The sequence below is a fragment of the Hippocampus bargibanti genome, linkage group LG04 (assembly GCF_051943395.1).
Source record: "Hippocampus bargibanti isolate YZ-2025 linkage group LG04, ASM5194339v1, whole genome shotgun sequence".
Taxonomy (NCBI): Eukaryota; Metazoa; Chordata; class Actinopteri; order Syngnathiformes; family Syngnathidae; genus Hippocampus; species Hippocampus bargibanti.
Window position 1 is genome coordinate 18434354 of NC_142737.1, and position 23452 is coordinate 18457805.

General features: G+C 42.3%; 1 protein-coding gene across 6 annotated transcripts in view; it reads left to right on the forward strand.

Moving 5' to 3' along the window:
* Positions 1 to 23452, forward strand: part of cabin1 (calcineurin binding protein 1) — a 43108-nt gene that overhangs the window by 11187 nt on the left and 8469 nt on the right. For 4 of the 6 annotated variants that reach the window (XM_088994536.1, XM_088994540.1, XM_088994537.1 and 1 more), the window contains exons 28-35: positions 1488 to 1553; positions 2027 to 2206; positions 3090 to 3484; positions 4371 to 4484; positions 16732 to 16895; positions 17011 to 17107; positions 17191 to 17865; positions 20674 to 20748. In XM_088994536.1, coding sequence (XP_088850662.1) covers positions 1488 to 1553; positions 2027 to 2206; positions 3090 to 3484; positions 4371 to 4484; positions 16732 to 16895; positions 17011 to 17107; positions 17191 to 17865; positions 20674 to 20748 — 1766 coding nt within the window. The remainder of the gene's footprint in view (positions 1 to 1487; positions 1554 to 2026; positions 2207 to 3089; positions 3485 to 4370; positions 4485 to 16731; positions 16896 to 17010; positions 17108 to 17190; positions 17866 to 20673; positions 20749 to 23452) is intronic. The other 2 variants (XM_088994538.1, XM_088994541.1) reach the window with 1 other exon arrangement.

Genomic DNA, 23452 nt, shown 5'->3' on the forward strand with positions numbered 1-23452 from the left:
TTCCTGCTTTTACTGAATAAAACCACAATGTTTGTCGATATTCTGAAATGACAACCCTCATATTCGTTACATGTACAAAAACAATAAACCACAATCAAAAACGCAATCATCTCCAAGTACTTAGTGAGATACGACCTGATCTGGATCCTTTTCGTCTTGACAATCTGATGTCCAATGTCCAACTCTTGCCAAAACCTCTGCCTCTGCATGTTTTGCATTTTTGCCATTATGTACATAAGATCAAATGATTAAATTGATTGTGGTCATCAGCATTCTGTCTGCTGGCACAGTTCAACTTCTTGCCATATAAACAGCTAACGTGCTACTGTGGTTTTGTCATCATGATTTCTCCTGACATGATGCCCCTTACAGGAAACGTGCAATTTTTAAACATATTTGTCGACTTTAATTATGACATCCAGATCTTACAATGTACAGATATTTTTGCAAAGACTTTGTACTCCAGCGAAACTGAAAAAAAGAGATAATTTGGCATAATAAAAAAAACAGTCAGTTGCCACATACATCCCATGTTCCATGCTAAGGTTGAATGTACTTATAATGCAGCCATATTGCCCACGTTGCCAGGTTTGTCCCTGTTTTCCAGATTATTTTCCCCTTCCTATCTACCTACCCAACTGCCTGCTACCTCTCTTGCCTGCTTGCTTTGACTACCTGCTTTGCCTGTACATGACTGTATATGCATGTAACTTTAATGGGTTCACTGCCCTCAATACTAAGACAAACTTTGATCCTTTACACAATTCACTTTTTTGTCTGGTGCTTCACATAGTTGTGCTTTGTTCGATTTCGGTGAAGATTTAACATGACTAAAAATCCTGACTCTCTGGGGATACCTTGTCCTCTGTGATTCATGTTTTAATCACACTAATGGGACATTTTTGGAAATTCTATGCAATCAGTGCAAATGAGCAAACTCAGAAACCAATGGGTCGTCTGTTATTGGCAAAGAACTGAAACCCAAGTTATTAAAATGTGGCACTATGCACGTGTTCGCAAGTTTTTCTGTTTGACGCACATTCCAGTGAGAAGACTGTTGGGCCTGATTCAGACATAAAGTAATTGTAAAGACTGTCCTTTGACCTTCCTGTCTTTTGATTCTGTTTTAACGCAATTATGGACAATTGTTAGTTTATTTTAGTTGTCCTATTAATCTCAGTTTACATTGACGAAAATATTGACTGGGAATATTCAGGCTCACAAGGCAAAATGTTACATGTAGTTCAATAGAGAAACAGTATTGTCCAAGAATAAGATTGACTTTACTCTTCCAACCTAATTGAGCGGATGCCTTTTTTGTCTGAATTGGGTCGTACAAGGGGGTGGGCCTTTATGCCCCCATTTGTTAAAAATGTCTTATTTTTGTTTGTGACCAGCCTGCATTTTAAATGTAATGTACAAAATGCATTCAGAGGTACACTTCTGTTTGATACTGTCTTAAAACCAGCTCCCCATATCTTCAACAGCCTCACCAGAGTTTGACCATGATTACTGCTTGCCCAGGTCTTCAATGTGGCTGGCTTCCCTGAATGGTACTGATCTCCAAACCCACCAAACTCTCTTAGAAGCTTTGCCTTCAGTCAGAAAACAGCTCTGTAATGAAGTGTGTTCCTAACAGAGGCGCTCATTTTCACAGTTTATCAGATTACTCATCTCCAGTGCCATACGATGTTTGCTGTTCACCCCTGACTGTGAAAATTCCTGTGCTTTCCTACACTCCTCATTTGGTTATAAACAGTTCTCTGCCAATGATCCTCCATAGCTCTCGTAATAATTTAGGGTAACTGTTATAGTTTTGGTCGGCTTTCCAAACTGTCCAACTCTGCCAATCCTACTTATACCCCTCACCCTCTTGTGTTACAAGTTCCTTGTATTGTTCTTAGTTAAAGTCATTGTAACTTTCATTGTAACTTTTTAGGCAAAATTAACTTTTTCATGATTTTCAATAGGTCTATAGCCAGTCAACTGGTGAAATAACTTTTTGTGTTGTTTCCTGTTTTGGCAGAACGCAGTCAGGACAGCGAGGTGGTAATGCTTTCTGACTCCAACTCCACCCAGGATGCTTACACAGATCCAACCAGCTCCCAAGACAGTAGTCACAAACCTGCCTGTGGCAAAGTCAATACATCATCATCAGAGAGCACAACGCCTGTGAAAGAAGGACAGCCTGCGTCTGAGGATACGGGTATACCAGGACTCATATCAGACTATACTATTCTTTGCGTGAAAGAAATGTCCGCACATTTACAGTATGATCTTACTATGCATGTACCTGTATTGTACGTTCACATAACGTTCATGTATTTTTATTTAAGTTTCATAAATACAATCAGGGCAGCATGGTGGACAAATGGCGAGCACATTAGAAATGCAATGGCAATGCAGAAGTGCAGGGTTCAATTCTGGCTCCAGCCTTTCTGTGTCGAGTTTGCCTGTTCTCTTGTGTTTGTGTGAGTGGACTCCGGTTTCCTCCCACATTCCAAAAACATGCATGTCAGGTTGATTGGGCACTCCAAATTGTCTGTAGGTGTAATTGTGAACGCATATATTTTTTATGTGTGGCCTGCGATTGTTTAGCAACCAGTTCAAGGTACGCCCCGCCTACTTCCGCAAGACAGCCAGGATAGGCTCCAATCCAGCATGTCCAAGCAGAAAATGGAAATGGATGGGTGGATGTATAAATGCAAACAGAATTTAAATGAAGTTGGGATGTTGTTTTAAACATGAATAAAAACAGAATCCGATTATTTTCAAATGATGGCAGGCACCTGTTCCCACTTAGTATGTTCACTAATGGGATGTTCTAAAGAGGTGTTTGACGAACATCCCTCTAACTTTTCTGTCTTGGATGCCAACTGTCACAGCTTTTTTAATGTGTTGCAGCCATAAAAAGATTACCAATTTTATAAATCTTGTCTTTGTTTTATATTGAATTCAATGTAGGTGGAACATGAGTTTCAGGTCATTTTCTTCTGTTTTCATTTATGCTTAACACAATGTACCAGCTTTATTTGAATTGGGTTTCATTTCACCAGTCTTAACATGTTGCATATGCTGTACTTTTTTAGAGTTACATGGCGATCTGACTGTCCACCAGACCGATGAAAACCTTGTTGAGGAAATTGTGGAAATGGTGGTGGTGACCCTCCCTGAGGCTTCAATTCCCAAAATCTCTGCAGATGTCTGCCTTCCGCCTGTGCTTGTTCCCACTACTGCTCCGAAAGCAGCTACCTCTCAACAGCCTGCTTCTCAAATCCCTGCCAATGAAGGCAAAAAGAAGCTAGAGCCTCCCGCCGAGGTGATTGAGGTACCTAAGGCCCTGCCTGCAGAACATGCGGACCGGAAAAAAATGTTGGTGGAAATGTGCGTCCGCTCTCTTTTCCTCTGCCTCGGGCGGTTTCCTCAACATTATAAGAGTCTCTACCGCCTGGCTTTCTTTTACACCAACAGCAAAACCCACCAGGTCAGTCCACCTCTGTTAACTCATTTTCTCAGCATGTTAACTAGTAACATGCTGTCCATTTGTATAATAGCAGCACAATATGTAATTCAACTATCTACTGACTATGGTATAATCTGAATTAGCAGTAATATCAGCTGTAATGGCTGCCTCATTTTCCCCTCATCTTCTTTTGTTTGCATTTGATTTATTTCACATTAGTTTCTGACAAAGACTATGTAAGCTCCAATGCTCTGTGGGTTGAGAGCCCTGCTTTTTCAGTCAGGTTGGTACATGAGATGCTGTGCTCTACTTTACTGTGGGGGCATCCTTCTGTGAGTTTTCTAATGCATTGTAATGGAGGCTATGTCTCCATTAATTCATGTTTTTCACTATTTATTGTAGTTGGTGATAGGATGTTTTCAAATATATATTTAGCTTACCCTTTCATAGCTCTTAGCATCTTGGGTTTTTCCTGATTGTAAATGAGCACTGTTCATATTTAACTGTACTCATAACCGTCTGTGTAAGCTCTCAGTCATACGGGAGTGGTCCATCGGTGCCGGACTGTGCTATGATCATAGCAGCATCATCATAGCAGAGTCTGGCACCGCCATGTCTGGACAGTAGGGATATATATAGGGCCTAAACTACCAGTAAGAATTTAGTTTGTTGACGAAGTTTCTTGGATAAGAAGCGAAACGTCCGACACCTTCAAAGAAGTACAGATGACGTCTGAAGAAACCTTTTCATCGATGTACTCATAAACAACATACTATACATGCAAACGTACTGTTAATTCATCACACCAATATATTGTGATGATAGAAGGCGATCCGCATGATGATAGTTTAATTTTGCATTTATTGAAATCTAGATGTTTTTTTAATGAATTTATTTATTACCACAGAACCTACAGTGGGCCCGAGATGTGTTGCTAGGAAGCAGTGTCCCATGGCAACAACAAAAGCACATGCCTGCACAAGGACTCTTCTGTGAAAGAAACAAGACAAACCTGTTCAATGTAAGTTCAGTCCACATTTCCATTTTTTGTTGGTTTTCTTGTGTCATCGCCACACATTTCTTCTTATCTTTTTGTCGATACCAATTGGCACTGAATCATTAAACATTCATCTATATATTCAAATGTCAGGCTTAATAGAATGTGTGGTTTATAAATTGATAGTGATTTAACTGCATTGAATATTCATTAGACACGCTTTTTATAATTTGGTTACATTATTTTGTTACATGAACGTGGACAAATGGTTGTTTCAAAGTGCTCTATTAATACTGTTGATTTGAGGAATATTATTAACGCCTATCAATCTGATTCAATCTTCAGACATAATTGTAAATGTCCAAGCGAATGAATACCTCTGAAAGAGTGAAACAAAAGTAATTGCCTTTGCCAAACTTAAAATTGCTACATTGGATATAAACTATATCACGAATGCAAAAAAATGTCAGCTCAAGAGTACCAGAACAAATTTGAATTTTATATGGGTGTAATCAGATGCACTTAACAACAACAACAGTGAAATGATTTTGTGCAAAACTCACAAATGAATTATTTTTATGTCACAAGTAATTAAACAACATACATTAAAGAAAGCATGAAAAAAATATATTCCTTAAATTCCCAAAGTGAACCCCTGACATGCGACAAAACTGAACGTGTGGCATCACTTTAAAACAACAATAGCGGGGCTTTCGATGGAAAATGTACAAAGCCAGTCAGAAATTGATTCAGAATGCTGCACTTTATACTTATCTGAGGGCATCCCAGTGTTCGAAGAGTTGGAGGAAGAGAGGGTTGTGGACGAGTTGGATGCTCAGAATGCGGAGAATATTGTCCCCAAACGAATGAACATGAAATAGAGATGAGACCCGTGGGGATTGGAAAAATGGTAAACTATACAGGCTGTGTTATTGGCGTAGCGTTATTTTTTGGAATTTGATGTCGTGCTGTGCTGTAAATTGCGCACGATGGTATTACCTACTTGGTCCATGTATTCCCGCTAGCACTGAGAGCAGCAGTCAGACTGGGTTGGTGTTTTACGCTGTCATTGGCAAGATAGTTCTGCTGCGTTGCCAGCCATTCCGCATATTATATTGGCAGCATTGCAGGTTGCAAACCATTATTCAATCCATGCACTCGTATAGTTTGTCCATGATTCCATCCATGTACATGCACATTTTGAATCGAATGTGTTTTTAAACAAAAGCCAGACTTAGTTTTTGATTATTACACCTACTTTTTATTTTTGCAAATCCGGTTGAGAAAACAAATGTCTTTGTAATTCTTGTAACACAAATGCTCGTTGACACTGACTTCAAATTCGTTCACTTTCCCGGACGAAACTGTCTCATTCCAAATCCATTTAGGTGCCCCATTCTTTTCTTTTGGCCTCACAAACAACTCTGCCTGAATGTGAACAGTTCATCACCACACAGCGCTGAGGCATTTCACCGAATAACTCTAACAATGTCAAAGAGCACTTAAGGTGACACTCAGCAATGCAGTACAATGGCTGTCTGACACTCGGAATTCTGTAAATAATGTAATTTGTTAGAGATTGCTGTACAAAATACTTTTATAACTTTTATATCTTTATATCTGCCTATATCTGAATGTGGATGGGGTACGTAAAAACTGGGCTTGATATTGTGTTAACTCCTAAGTATTACCCAAAAGATTGTTGGCCAAGTTTGCTTTACTCTCAACCTTCAAATTGTGGCCACTATGTCATTACTGCCATTTAACACGAGTTTGAATCTGATTGTTTAATTCTGAACAGAGCCACATCTCCAGTTTTAAGGTGGTATATTCACATTATGCCAGTTCTTTATTTTTATTTCCACTGTCAAAAAACGTTTTATAGGTTTTAGTACACATTACAAGTGGAAACATTGTGAACGTTTTATTTTAGCCTGGTCACATTTTTTGCATCACAAAATCCACCTTAAAATCCAAAATCCAAACCAAAATCCACCTTAGGTTGTCTTTGGATTGCTCTTTGTTGATTCAGTCGTTTTGTATGTTCATTAGCAAGTCTCCCACACAAAAAAACTCCTCCTACTCCTCCTCATCCTCCTCCTCGCCCTCTTCTTCCTCTTCCTCCTCCTCTTCCTCCTCTTCTTCTTCTTCTTCCTCCTCTTCTTCTTCTTCTTCCTCCTCCTCTTCTTCTTCCTCTTCTTCTTATTCTTCTTCTTCCTCTTCTTCTTCTTCCTCCTCCTCTTCTTCTTCCTCTTCTTTCTTTTCGGCTTTTTCCATCAGGGATCGCCACAGAAAATCAATGTCGTCCATCTAACCCGGTATTGTACGTCCTTTTCTTTCACACCGGCTACCTACATGTCCTCTTTGACAACATCCATAAAGCTCCTCTACGGTCTTCCTCTCGGTCTCCTGCCTGGCAGTTCAAGGCTCAGCATCCTTCTCCCGATATAGTCATGGCTGATTTTTTGAAACCTTGTCAAAGGATGAGGTTCGACTCCAGAGATTGATTTTGACATTTCCCCATTACACTTCACTTACATTGCAGCCAAGTGGGGTCACACCAGGTCGAACAGATGGTGGTTTGCTGATTTGCCCAAAAGACTTAACAAGGCAGACGGACTGAACACCATTGTACTGTACTTATGTTTAAGTCATGTCAAATTTTCTTCTCAGCTCTCTCTTGTATTGGATCTCATTCGGTTGTTGCAGTGTGTATGATGCAGCCACAGATGATTGAAACGTACCCCTCATGTTCACCGCCAAGTCACAATCTCAAGGGACAAGCTTGATGTGTGTCCTCATGATTTTTTGCTAATGATGTGCTCACGCTTGCTGTGTGCAGACTACAGTATTGGTATATCATAAGGATTAGCCTTTTTTACACCGGTGGCTCAAATAATTAATTTGGCTGCTTGGAAATCTGACTTGAAAACAGATCATAAGCAGCTCCATAAATTGCATTTCTCTGTGGGTGAATGAGCTGTCTTCAAAAAGCTTGTGTTGGCTTCCCACAGAGTTTGCATCTATTATCTGTTCTTACATCTCTTCCACCGATTTAAAAGAAGTGCAGAATCAACTTAGGTTTTTATTTGTTCCTGTTTACTTAGTTCCTCATAGAACCGAGAAGGTAACCTCTAGAAGTCTGCGTCCTATACCAATCAATTGTTTCTGTGTTTTTCAGAAGGTTATGCGATCCAGGTTATTACAGTATGTGTTATAGATTTCAAACCTTTTCTGGTAACAGATTGCATAGGCGATGTGGGGCACGGCTGAACAGGATCTCTGCAGCGAGATAGCCTCCATTGGGTTCTAACAGAGACCCTTTTGGAATGAAACCTAACATCCTGGTCTGCCAGCTGTCAAAGCTTGACGGTGTATTTTAATGCAAGCATGATTATGCGGCAACCTTTACTAAATTATCGCAAATATGTGTTCCTGAGTCATTAAATTGAGCTGGTATGAGGAACCTCACCTTTGCCCTGGCGTATGTATGTTAAGATTACAAGTCATTCTCATGACTGACTTTTTGCTTGGTTGAAATGGCAGTCGCCAACATTGTGGAGCGGTAAGCTTCTCTTCAACCAATATGAAAGTCAAGAGGGCCTGATGGTTTACTGACATGCGGATGAGTCTTCACGTGTGTGTTTTAAGAATACAACATTTTGATAGTCACATCTCAGGTGACAGACATGTTATGGTAATGCACACCTGCCACAAATTTACAAAGCCAACATGATGCACAACACATAATGTCGTCAAGGTGAGATGATATGTCTGTCGAGTTCCCAATTTAGGTCTGGATGCCCTACTTTTTGCATTTGCTATGACGGTGCTGCACTCCTTCTGTTTAGAAATATACGTAGGTGTGGTTGGAATTCTACAAATTTGATCAAAATTTGACATGTAAATATGAAATACTGTGCATTGCTGGTTTGCGTGCCCTCTTCTCTACCTCTGTCATACCTTCAGTGCGTTGTAATTTATTCACACAGCATCATTGAAATACAGTGATACCGCCGCTGACGAAAGCTTCAGCTCACGAACGTTTTAGCTCATGAACGTTTCGCCTCATTTAAACATTTAAACAGCTTCTTCCCCCAAGCCATTAACTCTTTGAACTCTTTCAACAGCAGCCAAAATGGAACTGTATAGTGCCACTTAGCATTTTTTTTTAGGAAACAAATTCCTTGTGTGTTCTACATACTTGGCAATAAAATGATTCTGATTCTGATTACATTCGCGAGCATATAGTCTCGGCTGACAAACTAGTTTTCGGCGGACGAACTACACTACGCGATCGAACAGCGCGACGGTGGCTGGCGGACTAGTTTTCGGTGGATGAACACCAAACCACACGGTCGAATAGCGCAACGGCGACTGGCAGACTAGTTTTCGTCACCCCCTTTCTTTGAGTGCGGACGTGGATTGTTATCGAGTGTACTTTTGCTATTATGGGACCGAAAAAGACCCCACCACAGGCTAGTGTTAAGCTGAAGAAGACATTAAAGAAAATTACGATCGAGCAGAAGAAGGAGATCATTGAAAAACACGAACAAGGTGTGCGTTTGTGTGACTTCGCGTCCCAGTACCAGTACGCTAAGTCTACTATTGCTACCATCCATAAGACAATGGTGTGTGTGTGTGTGTGTGTGTGTGTGTGTGTGTGTGTGTGTGTGTGTGTGTGTGTGTGTGTGTGTGTGTGTGTGTGTGTGTGTGTGTGTGTGTGTGTGTGTGTGTGTGTGTGTGTGTGTGTGGCTAAGGGTGTTTCTGTGTTGTCTAAGCAATGGTCTCAAGCAATAGAAGAGGTTGCAAAACTTCTGTTGATTTGCATTAATGAAAAGCAGATAGCTGGGGCCAGTGTGAGTGAGGGTATTATCGCCGAGAAAGCACAGCCACTTCACTCGGATATCAAGAGGCAACGACATCAACGATCATCACAAAGGTAAATAAAACAACTTTATTATACTGTACAGTTTATTTCTTTAATTACAATACAATAGCACATTTGTTATACATAAAATAAGGTATATTTTGTGATTATTTATTTGAAAAAAATTTATGGGAACGTATTATTCTCATTTTAATGGTTTCTTATGGGAAATAAATGTTTGGAAGATGAATGTTTTCCCTCACACACACTTTCTGGGAACCAATTATGTTCGTGAGCTGAGGTATCACTGTATTTGTGGTCCTCACTGTGTCGTGATATTGAACCACCGGCCTTGTCTACTTACATTTGATTCAGTTGTACAGGCTGTACCATTTCCGCCAAGGATGAATTTTCGATAATTATCTGCTAATAGTATTCACCAAAAAGTGTACAATCCACCAAAGTGCAAGTGAGCGCCATCTCCAGTCCAGGATTTGTACATTAGCATCTCACTTCTTTGTGCTCCTCTCAAACATTTAATGGTTGCAAAGAGTGTCAGAATTGGCTGCGGTGGTTGTCTGTAATTAGTGACATTCAAGCTTGATCACTGCAATAATCATTTTTTGAACATTGAATTCTGCAATCATTAATTAAATGATGTGACTTCAGATTCTAAAAGGTTATGTGGAGCTACCCAGTGTTTAACCCGAGCAATTACAGCTGAAAACCTAAATGTGACTTGAAGCACTATTTTCCAACTGTTGAAGATACTGAATTAAATTATTGATTAAACGATTCATGTCATAATTGGCGGTATTGGCAACAGGAATGTGTTCTGTTTGAAGCCATTGAAGCGAACTGAAATGTAACTTAATGTTTTAGTATGGTTTTAATCTAATTGGAATACAAGAATCTGTCTTGATGTTGAATCCATATAGAACACAGGTGTCAAAGTCAAGGCCCGCGGGCCAAATCCGGCCCACCACATCATTTTTTTCGGCCCACGAAAGCAAATCAAACTTGTTAAATTCCATGATGATTGCAAAAACCTTAGCCAAAATTTCTTATTTTTGGATGTCAACCACAATAAAAGTCATTATTCTTGACTTCAGATTTGAAAACGAGTTATTCATTAATTTGCTGTGTGCTCTATATGTAATATTTGAAGGGATTTAAACATTCTAATGGGTTCCCCAAATTCATAACGGCCCTCGAGAGGAAACCGTAACTACAATGTGGCCCGCGGCAAAAAATGACATGGACACCCCTGATATAGAACATTTGCAAACCGCTCAATTTACTTGGGGAAAATACCATTTGCATTTTCTGCGACACGAACTAAAGGTTGCCTCTCTGCCCCCATTTCAAACACAACTGTCAGTCTGATAGGATCCCTTTAGCACTGGTTTAGGACTCTGATTGTTTTGTTTCAACGTTTCTTTGAGGAGAACTTTACTGTAAAAATGGTTTTCAGAGCAGTTACTCCGGAATTACTTCCTTCAGTTTGATGTATGATTCAAAACATTTGTGGGTTCAGTTGTGCAATGTGGTGTTCGTAGGTGGAGCTTGACTCAGGAGAACATGTTTTGTTTTGTTTTTTTTTGTAAGAGAGCGGTATTGAGCAGTGAAAACATTTTTCAAAGGTTTTGATTTGCATGTTAGCGGGTTAGCCCTCCCTGTCCGAAGAGTTTGTGCTGCCTCGCTTGGCTTTCTTCAGTTCAGCTTGACCTTTTCCAGCACTTTTCTGTGCTCACACAGGAAACAGGATATACAAGGTTATGCATTTGTAGTATGTTTACGGTGTCCATCTGGAGAGAGACAGTGTTGAAAGGAAGCAGGTGAGAGATGTTGGCTAAGGAAATATGTACTGTATATGCCGTGAATTCTTGCCTCGTTAAGCAAGGTTCTGTGTTTTGTTTCACTTGGTCTATAAGGAATGTGTTTATACATACCTGTTCTTTGCCTTTCATGGTGTGCCAGGCTTTTCCGTGTGTACTTGTTCATTGCTTTTGAAGTACTCAATTCTTTTTTCAGACAGTTTATGTTCTCATGTTCTTTTCCTGTTGCTCTGACTTCAGCATGATCATACCCTCCCTCTCCCCTGGCTGTTATTCACTCCACTTATCTCCTCTGTGTAGCACTTGTTCTGTTCGGCTTCCTCATTACTCTCTCACTGCTTTGTTTGTGTGGGTGTGCATTAAAAGGTGGGACTTTGCGCTGCTCGTAGGTGATTGGCTGGCACAGACCTACAAGGGCGGGCTGTGCACTGTATACAGTGCAAGGGAAAGCACAGGAGGAGGAGGAGAATGAGGAGGAGGAGGTGGAGGGATCTCTGGAAGGCTGGGGTCAGGGTAGAGTGGAGATGAAGTGCGTGGGTGTTATTGTTTTGAGATGGCTGGCAGGAGAGGAGCCAGTCTCCTGCTCTGTCAGCGGTCTCCTGAGCTCTTGGACCCTGTCTTCAGTGCTGACTCTCGTCTTGCCAAGGCGTCCACCATTCTACCTTTCTTCTTCTGTCGGTTCTCCCATGTGCAGCTGAGCTTCCCACGTTTTCTCCACTGCATTTCTCTCTGCCCTCGTACCCAAATGCAGCCCACCCCTTGCTCTCCAAGCATGAGATTCTATTAGAGTGGAGGCGTTGCCAGTGATGCTGACGCTGCTCCTGCCTGCAGCAATCCTTCCAAAAAAATACCAGCGTAGGAAATGAGGAATAGCCTTCTTTGGTGATGGTGAGTTGCTTTCTGTCCGACTTTTGGAAATGTGGTGTTTTGGGAGACTTTTGAGTTGTGATTTCTGTAAGCAGATCCATGTCGTAATTCTTTCTGGTGAGGCTCAAGATGACAAATAGTACCACACACTTGCCACTCACTTGTTTGAAACAATGGTAGGTCGATTTAAGGACTTGATTTGTAGCTTGATGTAAAGACATAGTTCCTTCCTCAAGTTACACATAGATGGCTGTCCGAATGCCGATGTCATGATTGCTAAACTGCATTAATTTACTGGTTGCTACTAGTTATATGACCCAACTTTTCTCTTGTTGTCCTGCTTTGACTCTGTGTTGTACGCGTTGAGGCATGAATCCAGCGAGAGGTGACAAGGCGTTCAAAGTTTCTTTGTGAAAGAATCTTGCATTTGACTCACACATTCACAAAGCTTTAGCGCAGCTCGCTGTACTTAGCATGTTTGTCACACTTACGAAGTGAGCTACCATTAGTGTTGCTCTTAATGTATACTTTTCTTAATTTTGACACAGTGCTGCTTTTCTTTAGTCTCTGCCTGTTTTGTTGTCGTGTTATATATTCACCATAACAGCTGTGCCTCCATTGGCACTGGATATATTTTCTCCTGAAAAAGATGCTTAATACCATTTCAGTTTTACAAATCTGCTTGAGCGTTGTGCTCCAGATTTATCTGTGTAAAGCCATGGCTTTCCTTTCCCCAAAACAGATTTACATTGATGATGGTTTGATGATTTTATGAACAATCATCCATGTGAGGCTGTTCAAAATATCCTTAGCATACTTACCATGCATGCTTGGAATCTGAGCCGGAAAAACTTTACTATGCCCATCTTGCTTCCTTATGTTAGGTTGCATTGTGCGAGTTTAGCCTTGGGAAACATTGTTGGCACTGCAGATTAAATTTTATGATTAGGTTATAGCCCAAAGAATGTGTGACGAAAAAAGTTGGCATAAAATCCACACACACTGGGCAGCTGCGACATGTAAGGGTACACAATACAATGATACTTTGTGCATTTTTGGCGGTGGCTTTGTCACTTTGTCAGTAATTGGGAACTTTTTTTTGTCTATGTATATTCGTTTGATCAGTTTCCCGCGTCGTGCTTTCTCGCTTCGTTTCCTTCCAGAGCCTTGGAATTCGCCATCTGACCATCTGGACATGTCTGTTCAGAGGTCCATCAGGCTCCCAAGTGCTCCATGAGCTGACAGAGCCATCTCATTTGTTGTGTTCCATCCTGATCTGATCGTCTTTGTTTTGTCCCACACACATTTTCGTCCGCCAGAATATGCACTCGGCGCAGCAGGCATCCTGAATGTAACCCAGGCCGCCATCTGCACTTGTATTGATTAAAATAAATGGTAGACTAGATAGAAGTAGGCCCAATTTGCCTGCCAAGCAGGCACATGCTTATCGAAAAGGTGCGTTTGGCCATCAGCAGACACGTCACACCTTCTGCAGAGAATGGCCTATGTTTGTTGGCCGCTATTCTGTGACTGTGTTGCACTGCTTGGCCACAACTGAGAACTAATGAGGCTTCCTATCATGTGTGCCCAGAGAAAACTCTCTGCCTTCCTCCTGCCTTCTACATGTCCAGGCAGTCTGCAAGATCTCTGCTGAAGCCTTTCCATCCCTCATTAGTGCTTCTTTGAATGCCGTGTTTTCCCCCTCACACTTAATTCTATTACGTTCTGCTCCGTTGCGTCTTTCCTTTCAAATATACTCATTGCTAATTGTTTTCCGACATGCAGTCGATTTGTTTTGTTTTTTTAGTTGTAAAACCACGAGTTGCACCCAAGGAAGCTCCCTCGAAACACCATAACTTCTATTATGTCCATTGTGTATTCAAATCAGGATCAGAATCATCTTTATTGCCAAGTATGTAGAACACACAAGGAATTTGTTTCCGGTCGAACACGCTGCACTAGTATCATCAGCAAAAAAATTGCAAAGAGGCACTATACAATTCCATTTGGGCTACTGTTCAAAGAGTTAATGGCTTGGGGGAAGAAGCTGTTTAAATGTCTGCTGGATTTGGTGCGCATGGATCGGTAGCGCCTGCCTGAGGGGAGTAGCTGGAAAAGGTGGTGGGCAGGGTGCGGAGGGTCCAGTATGATTTTCCGCACCCTAGTTTGGAGTCTTGCAGTGTGCAAGTCCTCTAGAGTGGGTAGGGCGGTGCCAATAATTTTTTCCGCCGTCCTAACTGTCCGTTGAAGTCGGATTTTGTCCATTTTTGTGGCGGCCCCGAACCAAACAGTGATGGAAGAACACAGGATGGATTTGATGACAGCCGTGTAGAAATGTTGCAGCACCTCCTGTGGCAGGCCATGCTTCTTTAGCAGCCTCAGGAAGTACATTCTCTGTTGGGCCTTTTTTAGGATAGAGTTGGTGTTCACCTCCCACTTTATGTCCTGGGAGACTGTGATTCCCAGGAAATGAAGGTCTCAACAGTTGACACAAGGCAGTTGGATAGTGTGAGGGGTAGCTGTGGTGATGGATGTTTCCTGAAGTCCACGATCATCTCTACTGTCTTGAGCGTGTTCAGCTCCAGGTTGTGACGGCTGCACCAGAGCACCAGCTGCTCCACTTGTTGTCGGTACGCAGACTCATCGCCGTCTTTGATGAGACCGATGACCGTGGTGTCGTCTGCGAACTTTATGAATTTGACAGCTGGGTGCGTTGAGGTGCAGTCGTTCGTGTAGAGAGAGAAGAGCAATGGAGAGAGGACGCATCCCTGCGGGGCTCCAGTGCTCGTGGTTCGTGTTGAGGATGATATTTTCCCCAGTCTGACCTGTTGTGTCCGTCCTGTCAGGAAGCTGAGGACCCACTGGCAGATCGTAGGGGACACTCCAAGCTGGAGAAGTTTGGGGATGAGGAGTTCTGGGATGATGGTATTGAACGCAGAGCTGTAGTCCACAAACAGGATCCTTGCGTAGGTTCCTGTGTTGTCGAGGTGGTCGAGGATGTGGTGCAGTCCGATGTTGACTGCATCCTCCACAGACCTGTTTGCCCGGTAGGCAAACTGAAGAGGATCTAGCAGAGGTCCGGTGATGTTCTTTAGGTGGTTCAGCACAAGGCGTTCAAAGGACTTCATGACCACAGACGTCAGAGCAACAGGTCTGTAGTCGTTCAATCCCGAGGGTGCTGGTTTCTTTGGAACTGGGACGATATTAGACTGTGTGAAGCAGGATGGGACTTCACACTGCTCCAGGGATCTGTTGAAGATTTGTGTGAAGACTGGAGCCAGCTGGTCAGCGCAGACTTTCAGGCAGGAGGGGGACACTCTGTCAGGTCCCGCAGCTTTCTTGATCTTCTGCTGCTTGAAGAGCCGTCTCACGTCCAGTTCGTGGATCTGTAGGGCAGAGGGCGGAGATACGGTAGTTTCTGGTAATGGTGGGCATATGAGGGAAATGGATTGGATTGGATTTGCCTTTATTAGTCTCATAGTGGAGAAATTGACATTTCACAGCAGCAAAGTGATGAAAGTAGAAAAAAGAAATACACGAGCTGCTGGAAAGGCAGCCACTCTCGCGGCGCCGTCTTGAAGTCAAAAGAACAACAAAAAACACTAAATAACAAATAATATGACAACACAAAGACAATATGACAAAACAAAGACACAGAGAGTCCTTCATTCTTCAGGACTTGCTGTACCCTCTTTGTGATGACATGAAGCAGTTCTAGATGAAAGAGAGGATCAAAGCGTCTTTCCACCAATGGATCAGGGACATCATGGTGGAACGTGCACGTCGACTACAAGCTAAATGTTGAAAGCAAACGCGCAGCTGTAGCATCTATTGACGAAAAGAGATTGTCTCACATCTCCTGTCCCACATAAATCCGCTTCAATTCCAAGCCGCGACAGTTCTACATACGCATCGGCGCTCTGCGCTGACGCTCCATTCTTCTTATCGCGGGCTCCTCGAGCCATGTATCCATCCAGCCGCAGACTGTCCAACATCACCGACCTTCCGCTGAACAAATCGGGGCTGTGAAGATGCTGCCCATCACAGGCGCAAAAAAGCACAATGGCCCCAGAGCTGTCCAGCAATGACAGTCGAATGGCACCGACATTCCTCCCTTTCAAAAACAGTACTGGCATATTCATGCTGCCGAAAAGGCGCAACCGCTCAGCACAGTCTCCTCCTTGATGAATGTCGTGGTCAAAAATGCTGAAAAACAATCCGTATCCGTTCCACACGACGCACAACAACACAAAGTGACAAAAGAAAACACAAAAACAAGAAGAAAAAAAAAGCAAGGCTCATGAGAGCACTTGCTGACGGCTGCCTACTCGGGCGCCATCTTGGATGAAAAGCAAATGGGGTTTCCCTTTTCAAATCGGCAAAAGAATGTATTAAGGTCATCAGCCAGCCAAATAAAGTTGTGGTTTGTCAAATACAGTAAAGTGTCGTTACATCGATATCGGATATATCGATAGTCCCGGTTATATCGATACTATTTCTATGCACGCACGGAGAAAATTACATGCAAACAGGGTCGGATATATCGATAGTCCCGGTTATATCGATATTTTTTCGGACTCCCTTGAATATCGATATAACGAGACTTTACTGTGTATATATATATATATATATATATATATATATATATTTCTACTACTTTTTCTACTCCTTGTTTCAATGTCCTTTCCACCCCCAGGGCATCTGGCGTATTCCAGTAGATGAAATTGATCGGCCAGGAAGTTTTGCATCTCATATGAACCGATCCATTGTTCTCTTGCTGGAGGTGCTATCACAACTCAAGGATCACGACACCTTGCTCAAAGTGTCTTTCATGCTGCAGAGAACCCCTGACCAGGGAAAGTAAGGGCCAATTTCCTGTAGCACTGCCGTGTTTGCTTTTGACTCATACATATGCATTTTTTCTGTCATCGCTCCTTCTCACTCACTTCCTTCTCTCCTTCTTAAATCCATCAAGAAAATATTTACGCGATGTTGATCGCCAGGTTTTGGCCAAGAGAGCATTTTTCCTCAATGTGAAAGTCCTAGAGGACAATCTGAACAGTCTCAGTGGGGTAAGAAAGCACACATTAGGTTACTTACGGAATTTCCTAGCAACCACATCCTCATTTTGCTGATTGTGATCGTCTCTTTCCAGGTGCAGCTTCCCAAAGCAGCAGTCACCTCCATGGGGGAGATGACCACAACGGCCGCATCCAGCAGGCCAAGTTCAGAGGACAGCAAACATGCGATGCCCAAGAAGCCGGTGCTCACAGAGGGGACGTGCGCCACTGACACAGGCCGCAAGGAAGGCCCCCTACAACAACGTTCTTCGCTTGTACCGTCTGCAGACGAAGGTGGCAAAGTTGAGAATCAACCTGGAAAGGTGGAACATGCTGGGAGTGAAGGTCACAGAACAGGGCAAGAGGAGCCAATGGATTTGGAATCTGGCCATTGGAGGAGACCATCAACAACCGCAGATACTCAAGACAGGGAAACAGAGGCACTGGTCTCTCTGGGGATAATCGAGTCACAGCAAAAAGTATCTGCCAGCAGCCGGACATCGGAGCTGTCTCTGGAAGAGCTCAGTATTAGTTCCAGGCAGCAACAGCTTCAGTCTTCAGCAAGCAAGACCACTTTGACAGCTGGCAGCCCTGATCAAGTTTTACTTCGAAGACCCAGCAGAAAAAGGAAACTTTTAGATGATGTAGAGTCTGGAAAAACACTACTACTTGATGCCTACAGAGTTTGGCAACAAGGCCAAAAAGTTATGACCTATGACTTAGGTCGCATTGAAAAGATCATGTCAGAGACGTACATGCTCATAAAACAGGTAAAAATTGCAAGTGTTACAGAACATTTACCAATTGCGCACACATTCACAGTGCTTTTCCCTCTGATATCATTCTTTTTGATTCTGCATATTCATGTAAGCGTTTATGCCCTCCTCTGAGATGAAATTAGCCCTCAGTAACATTGAGACAACCCTTATGAAACACTAATTATGTTTTTGAGCAAGATAGCAAATTTGGATGAAACATGCTGATTTTTTTTGTTCTCTTATCCAATTTAATTATTTTTCATGTGTTGTACCTGCAAGTCAACCGGCTTGTGACTTTGGGAGATGATAATTTACAGTACTATTGGTTCTGAGACTCTGGAGGACAAGCAGAATAGGTCATTAATAAAAGGAAGTCATGGAGAGAATGTATTTTATCTAGATTCTAGAACAACAAAATCAATTCTGCCATTTTTACTCATCCAGCCAAAATGAACTGTATCGTGTTTGAATGTTACACTTGCCTGATTGTACAATCCTGTGGCTGCAAAACGCGCCCTAACAAGCCTATTGAGCTGCTGATCAATCTCGGCCCCACAGAAATTACTGCGCAAAGGATTTCCTCTGTCTTACAAACACGAGTGGGCACAGCAAGCAGCACAAAACATTAGTTCCACACGAGTGCACAATTTACAACAGGGACTTCTGATTTTCTTCTGCCCTATAGTTCTATATTGCTCCATTAGCACTACACCCACAAACAGACTTGCGTGTTCTGTTTCTGCATATTTTCTGATGTTTCTTCCTTGCCTGGCTCCTTTTAATGGGCTGGTTTTGAGCGATTTGTTTCCCCCTCTTTGGATAGCTTATCCTTCACAGTTATCAGACTGTTGCTCCATCTTCAAAATGGCCAGTCCACACCAATTGGTGCGACATGAGTTTCGGGGGGAGTCAATTAAAGTGCACATTATTTTCGAATAGATTGACCACACAATAAAGTCCAGTTAATTTTAAACCATTTGTTCTTTTATATGTAAAATACAACTGCAGTGATACCTTGGCTTACAAATTTTAATTGGTTCCCAGAAAGTGTGTGTAAGGCGAAAAGTGTGTGTTCCAAACATTAATGTCCCATAGGAAACCATTAAAATGAGAATAATTTGTTCCCAGGTCGCCATAAAACATAATTTGCTAGTAAATAAGCCTTAAAACCACACAAAACATACATTATTTTATGTATGATAAATGTGCTATGGTATTGTAATTAAAGAAATAAACTGTACTGTATAATAAAGTCGTTTTATTGACCTTTGTGATGGTTGTTGATGGCTTGATGGAATAGAGTGGGATGAAGTGGGAGGGAGACTCACATTTTATAAGGACTGTAGGAAGGAGGGTTAGCCTATCTTTCATAGGCTTATGCCCAGTGACGGACTTCTCCTCCTGTGTAATGAAAGTCAGGTTAGGAATCTTTTTCCAAAAAATGCCGGTCGCATCAGCATTAAACACTTCATGAGAAACGTAGCCTTCTTCTTCCACCATCTTGAGGAATAATCCCTTGTAAGCTTCGGCAGCCTTACTTCCAGCCGAACTTCCAGGTTGCCTCTTGACGATATCTGAGTGAATTTGCTGTGCTTTGTTAGTGATAATTGCTTCACGCACGCTGTTAACAGGTTTTTCAACCCCTACTATTGCCCGAGACCGTTGCTTAGACCAGTGGTCCCCAACCTTTTTTGCGCCACGGACCGGTTTAATGTCAGACAATATTTTCACGGACCGGTGGATAAATACAACCAAATAAAATGATACCTATGTGACCTAGACAAGCGTTTTGACATGCGTCAAGAGTAAGTCATAGACGGATTATATCTGGTAATTTTTGTTTTTTCAAAATAAAACATAGTTCAGACTCAGATAATAAATAAAACAGAAATTATGTAAATTATTTATTCTTTCTGCGCGGCCCGGTACCAAATGATCCACGGACCGGTACCGGTCCACGGCCTGGGGGTTGGGGACCTCTGGCTTAGACAACACGGAAACACCTTTAAAAGCTTCTTTGTTGCGAAGGATGGTAGCAATGGTCGACTTAGCATACTGGTACTGGGCCGCTAAGTCACACAAATGCACACATCGTTCGTGTTTCTCGATGATCTTCTTCTGCTCGACTGTAATTTTGTTTTGTGTAGTCTTCGGCTGAACACTAGCCTGTGGAGGGCTCTTTTTCGGTCCCTAACAGCAAAAGTATCCATGAAGACAAATCCTTGAAGACAAACACGTCCGCCAGCAATTGTGGCGCTCCGTGTGTTTCCCGAAAAATAGTTTATATGCCAAGATTATATTCTTGCGAATGTAATGTTCGTAAGGCGAAAAGTTCGTTAGCTAAAGCGTTCGTAAGGCGAGGTATCACTCTATTGTGAAAATGTTGGAACTAGTATTTTGAACTATTGAAAAGAGATGTCTATCTGTCCTCCAAGTATTGGCAACATAAAACGACCCCAAACTAACAACCGTTTGGGGAAATAGCTCATCTGCTTCACCCAACAGCCTGTTGCAAAGAACAATAGAGCAGTTTGATGACTATGACCACGAGTTCTACCATGTTTGGCTGTTGCCGAGGTTGACTACGTCCACATGCGAAAGCGTTCACTCACACCAACCGCTGCACACAGTGCTTAACTCTGATGGGTCTCTGAACGAGCCATGATTGTGATTCTGATACAGAACTGAAAATCAATAATTATATTGTTTATTGTCCATTTGGCACACACACAAAATAGTACATTAAAAGAGATTTATAAAGCGAAGGTTTGCAGTTCTCACTTTGTTAAAATATTGTCATTGTTGCTCTTCTTGTTTCAGGTTGATGAGGATGTGGCTCTGGACCAGGCTGTGAAATTTTGCCAGATACAGTTGGCTAGTTCTGCCCAGCGACAGGTACATCCAGCTCATCTTTGTTACTCACCACGTAGCCGCACTCCCGCAGGGTGAACATTCATTCGGAGCCACACAGCCACACTCTTCTCAGTCTGACGAGAATTCACACCAAAAAGTTATCAGTCCCTGCGATGACAAGTAAAGTTGAACTTTTTGAATAGTTACAGCAACACTCTTGTAGATTTCATTGAACAACAGATGGCAATGGGGTGGTTAAGAGCTTCGTATCATTGACATTACTGTTCTATTAAGTGTGAAATATAACTTGTTTTGATTGGTGCTGTATCCCCTGTCTCTTAAAAAATTGTGTTTTCCTAATCTTGTATTTCGAAATGCGTTTGAACAATAATTCCTTGAAGCAGATTAGAACATTTGACACCTTTACCTCTTGGTATACAAAGGCATGTTTGTGTCAGTGTGATGTGGCAGAACTGCACTAAGCAGCGAGAATAGAGAATCGTGCGTGAGGTGCCGGGGTCCAACACATTGGCTATCATTAATCATTGAAAACTCCCCACAGACACACTCTAAAATCTAGTCAAAAGTTCTCCCTGACCAGTGAATACTGTAGTGCGGAGAACATCAATGTACTCCCATTTTCACTTTTAGTGTACAAAAAATATTTGCTGGTACTGTATTCAGCATGCATTTCATGTTGTTCATCAATAGGTAAATTGTGCCAAACTTACAAATAATTTGGTGATCCTTAGACTTATTCAAGTCAATTCCAGCGCTAAATATAACCCAGTGGTCCTTCCTATTGGCACTTCTGCCTTTTCCGCTAGTTCTCATTATGTCATTGATCTCAGCGCAGCTGTAGTTTGCCTGTCACTTGCCTGTATAGAAGCACTGTCTCTATAATAATAATAATACATTTAATTTACAAGCGCCTTTCTGAACACCCAAGGACACTTTACAATAAAAACAATACATAAAACAATAAATAATAAAACAGCAGATTAGACTAGACCAGGGGTCGGGAACCTTTTTGACTAAGAGAGCCATAAAAGTAAAATATTTAGAAATGTTTTTCAGTGAGAGCCACACGCACGCGCGCACATACAAACGTTCGCGTGTGCGCGCACACACTCACACGCGCGGCCACTTTTCAACAAAATGTCAGAATGTATTATTTAAAATAACTTTGTGATAGTACTCGCCGTTAACATGAATGGTTTTCCGTTCCTCGTGATTGGTAAAAATCCAGGCAAACGATCGGAATGAAATTCAATTTGCCGGTCCAGAGGCGAAGTTACTGCTAGCTAGCCTGCACACGGCTCATAAGCTTCCACACTTGCTATATGCAATCTACTTCTCGCATAAGTATGTTGATGCTAACGTTAACATGGGGCTTGTTAAAATGTCACTGACATTCGACTGTTTCATCGATGGTATTGTTTCATTGCAAATTAGAATCAAAACATTTTCTCTCCTCTAATGCTCCGGTGCATTCACGCTAAAGTGCACTAGTTGGGCTCATTTAAAGGGGCGTTTACCTGTTTCAACATGATGGCCTCTATCATCCAATCAAAATGGCGCTTTCGGCCATTCTAGGTCAGTGTCATCCAATCAAAATTGCGCTTTCCGCCAACTGCAGCCCCAACGGGAAATGAACGGCGAAAAAAACGACAATATGTATTTAGTTTCATCGGCGAGCCATATGCAATCATCAAAAGAGCCATATATGGCTCGCCAGCCATAGGTTCCCAACCCCTGGACTAGACCATGAAAGCAAGTTTAAACAGGTGTGATTTGAGGTGAGATTTGAAAGTAGGAAGTGAGTCAATGTTACGGATGTTGGGTGGAAGTGAGTTCCAGAGTTTGGGAGCGGAGCGGCTGAAAGCTCTGCACCCCATCGTGGTGAGACGGGCAGAGGGCATACAGAGGTGGAGGGAAGAAGATGATCTGAGGGCACGCGAGGGAACGGAGATAGGAAGTGAGTCAGTGTTACAGATGTTGGGTAGAAGTGAGTTCCAGAGTTTGGGACCGGAGCGGCTGAAAGTTCTGCACCCCATCGTGGTGAGACGGGCAGAGGGCATACAGAGGTGGAGGGAGGAAGAGGATCTGAGGGCCCGAGAGGGAACGGAGATTTGAAGTAGGTCAGACAGATAGGGGGGGAGGGCGAGGTTACGCATGGCTTTAAATGTAAACAGAAGTATCTACGTGACCAATCTGGTCAAAGATCAGAAGGATATACCTGTACATTAACGTGGTCTTGTAAAAAGTAACACAAACTGAATAATGCTAATTAATTTCCGCAAGATGATGCGAATTAAAAAAAAACTAAAATCACCACCATATTATATTCAGTGGCCTCCTATCTGTTCTTCCCATTGCCCGTGACTCGTCTTCATCGCATCCTAATACAAGAGTAAAGGTTGCATCTGGCGGCCTCCTATTTCTGCAGCCTAATCTAACATCTGGCTATGTGGAATCATTGCGCTGCCTGCTCACATCGCAGAGTAGCAAATGTGAGGAGACACCTCTGTGCTCCAGGCCCCAACATGAAAATTCTCTGCCTGCTTACACATCCACTCATTCTTTCAAGCCCACACAAGTACAGAGTGCCAAGGTGCCTGTGTTGCACTGAGAATGAACGTTGACTGGGTTGTTGTATTTATTATTTAAAATTTCCTCCATCAAAACAACATCCACATCTGCTGTAATCTAATTCAGGCCAATATCAGACCTTGTTCAGTTCTTA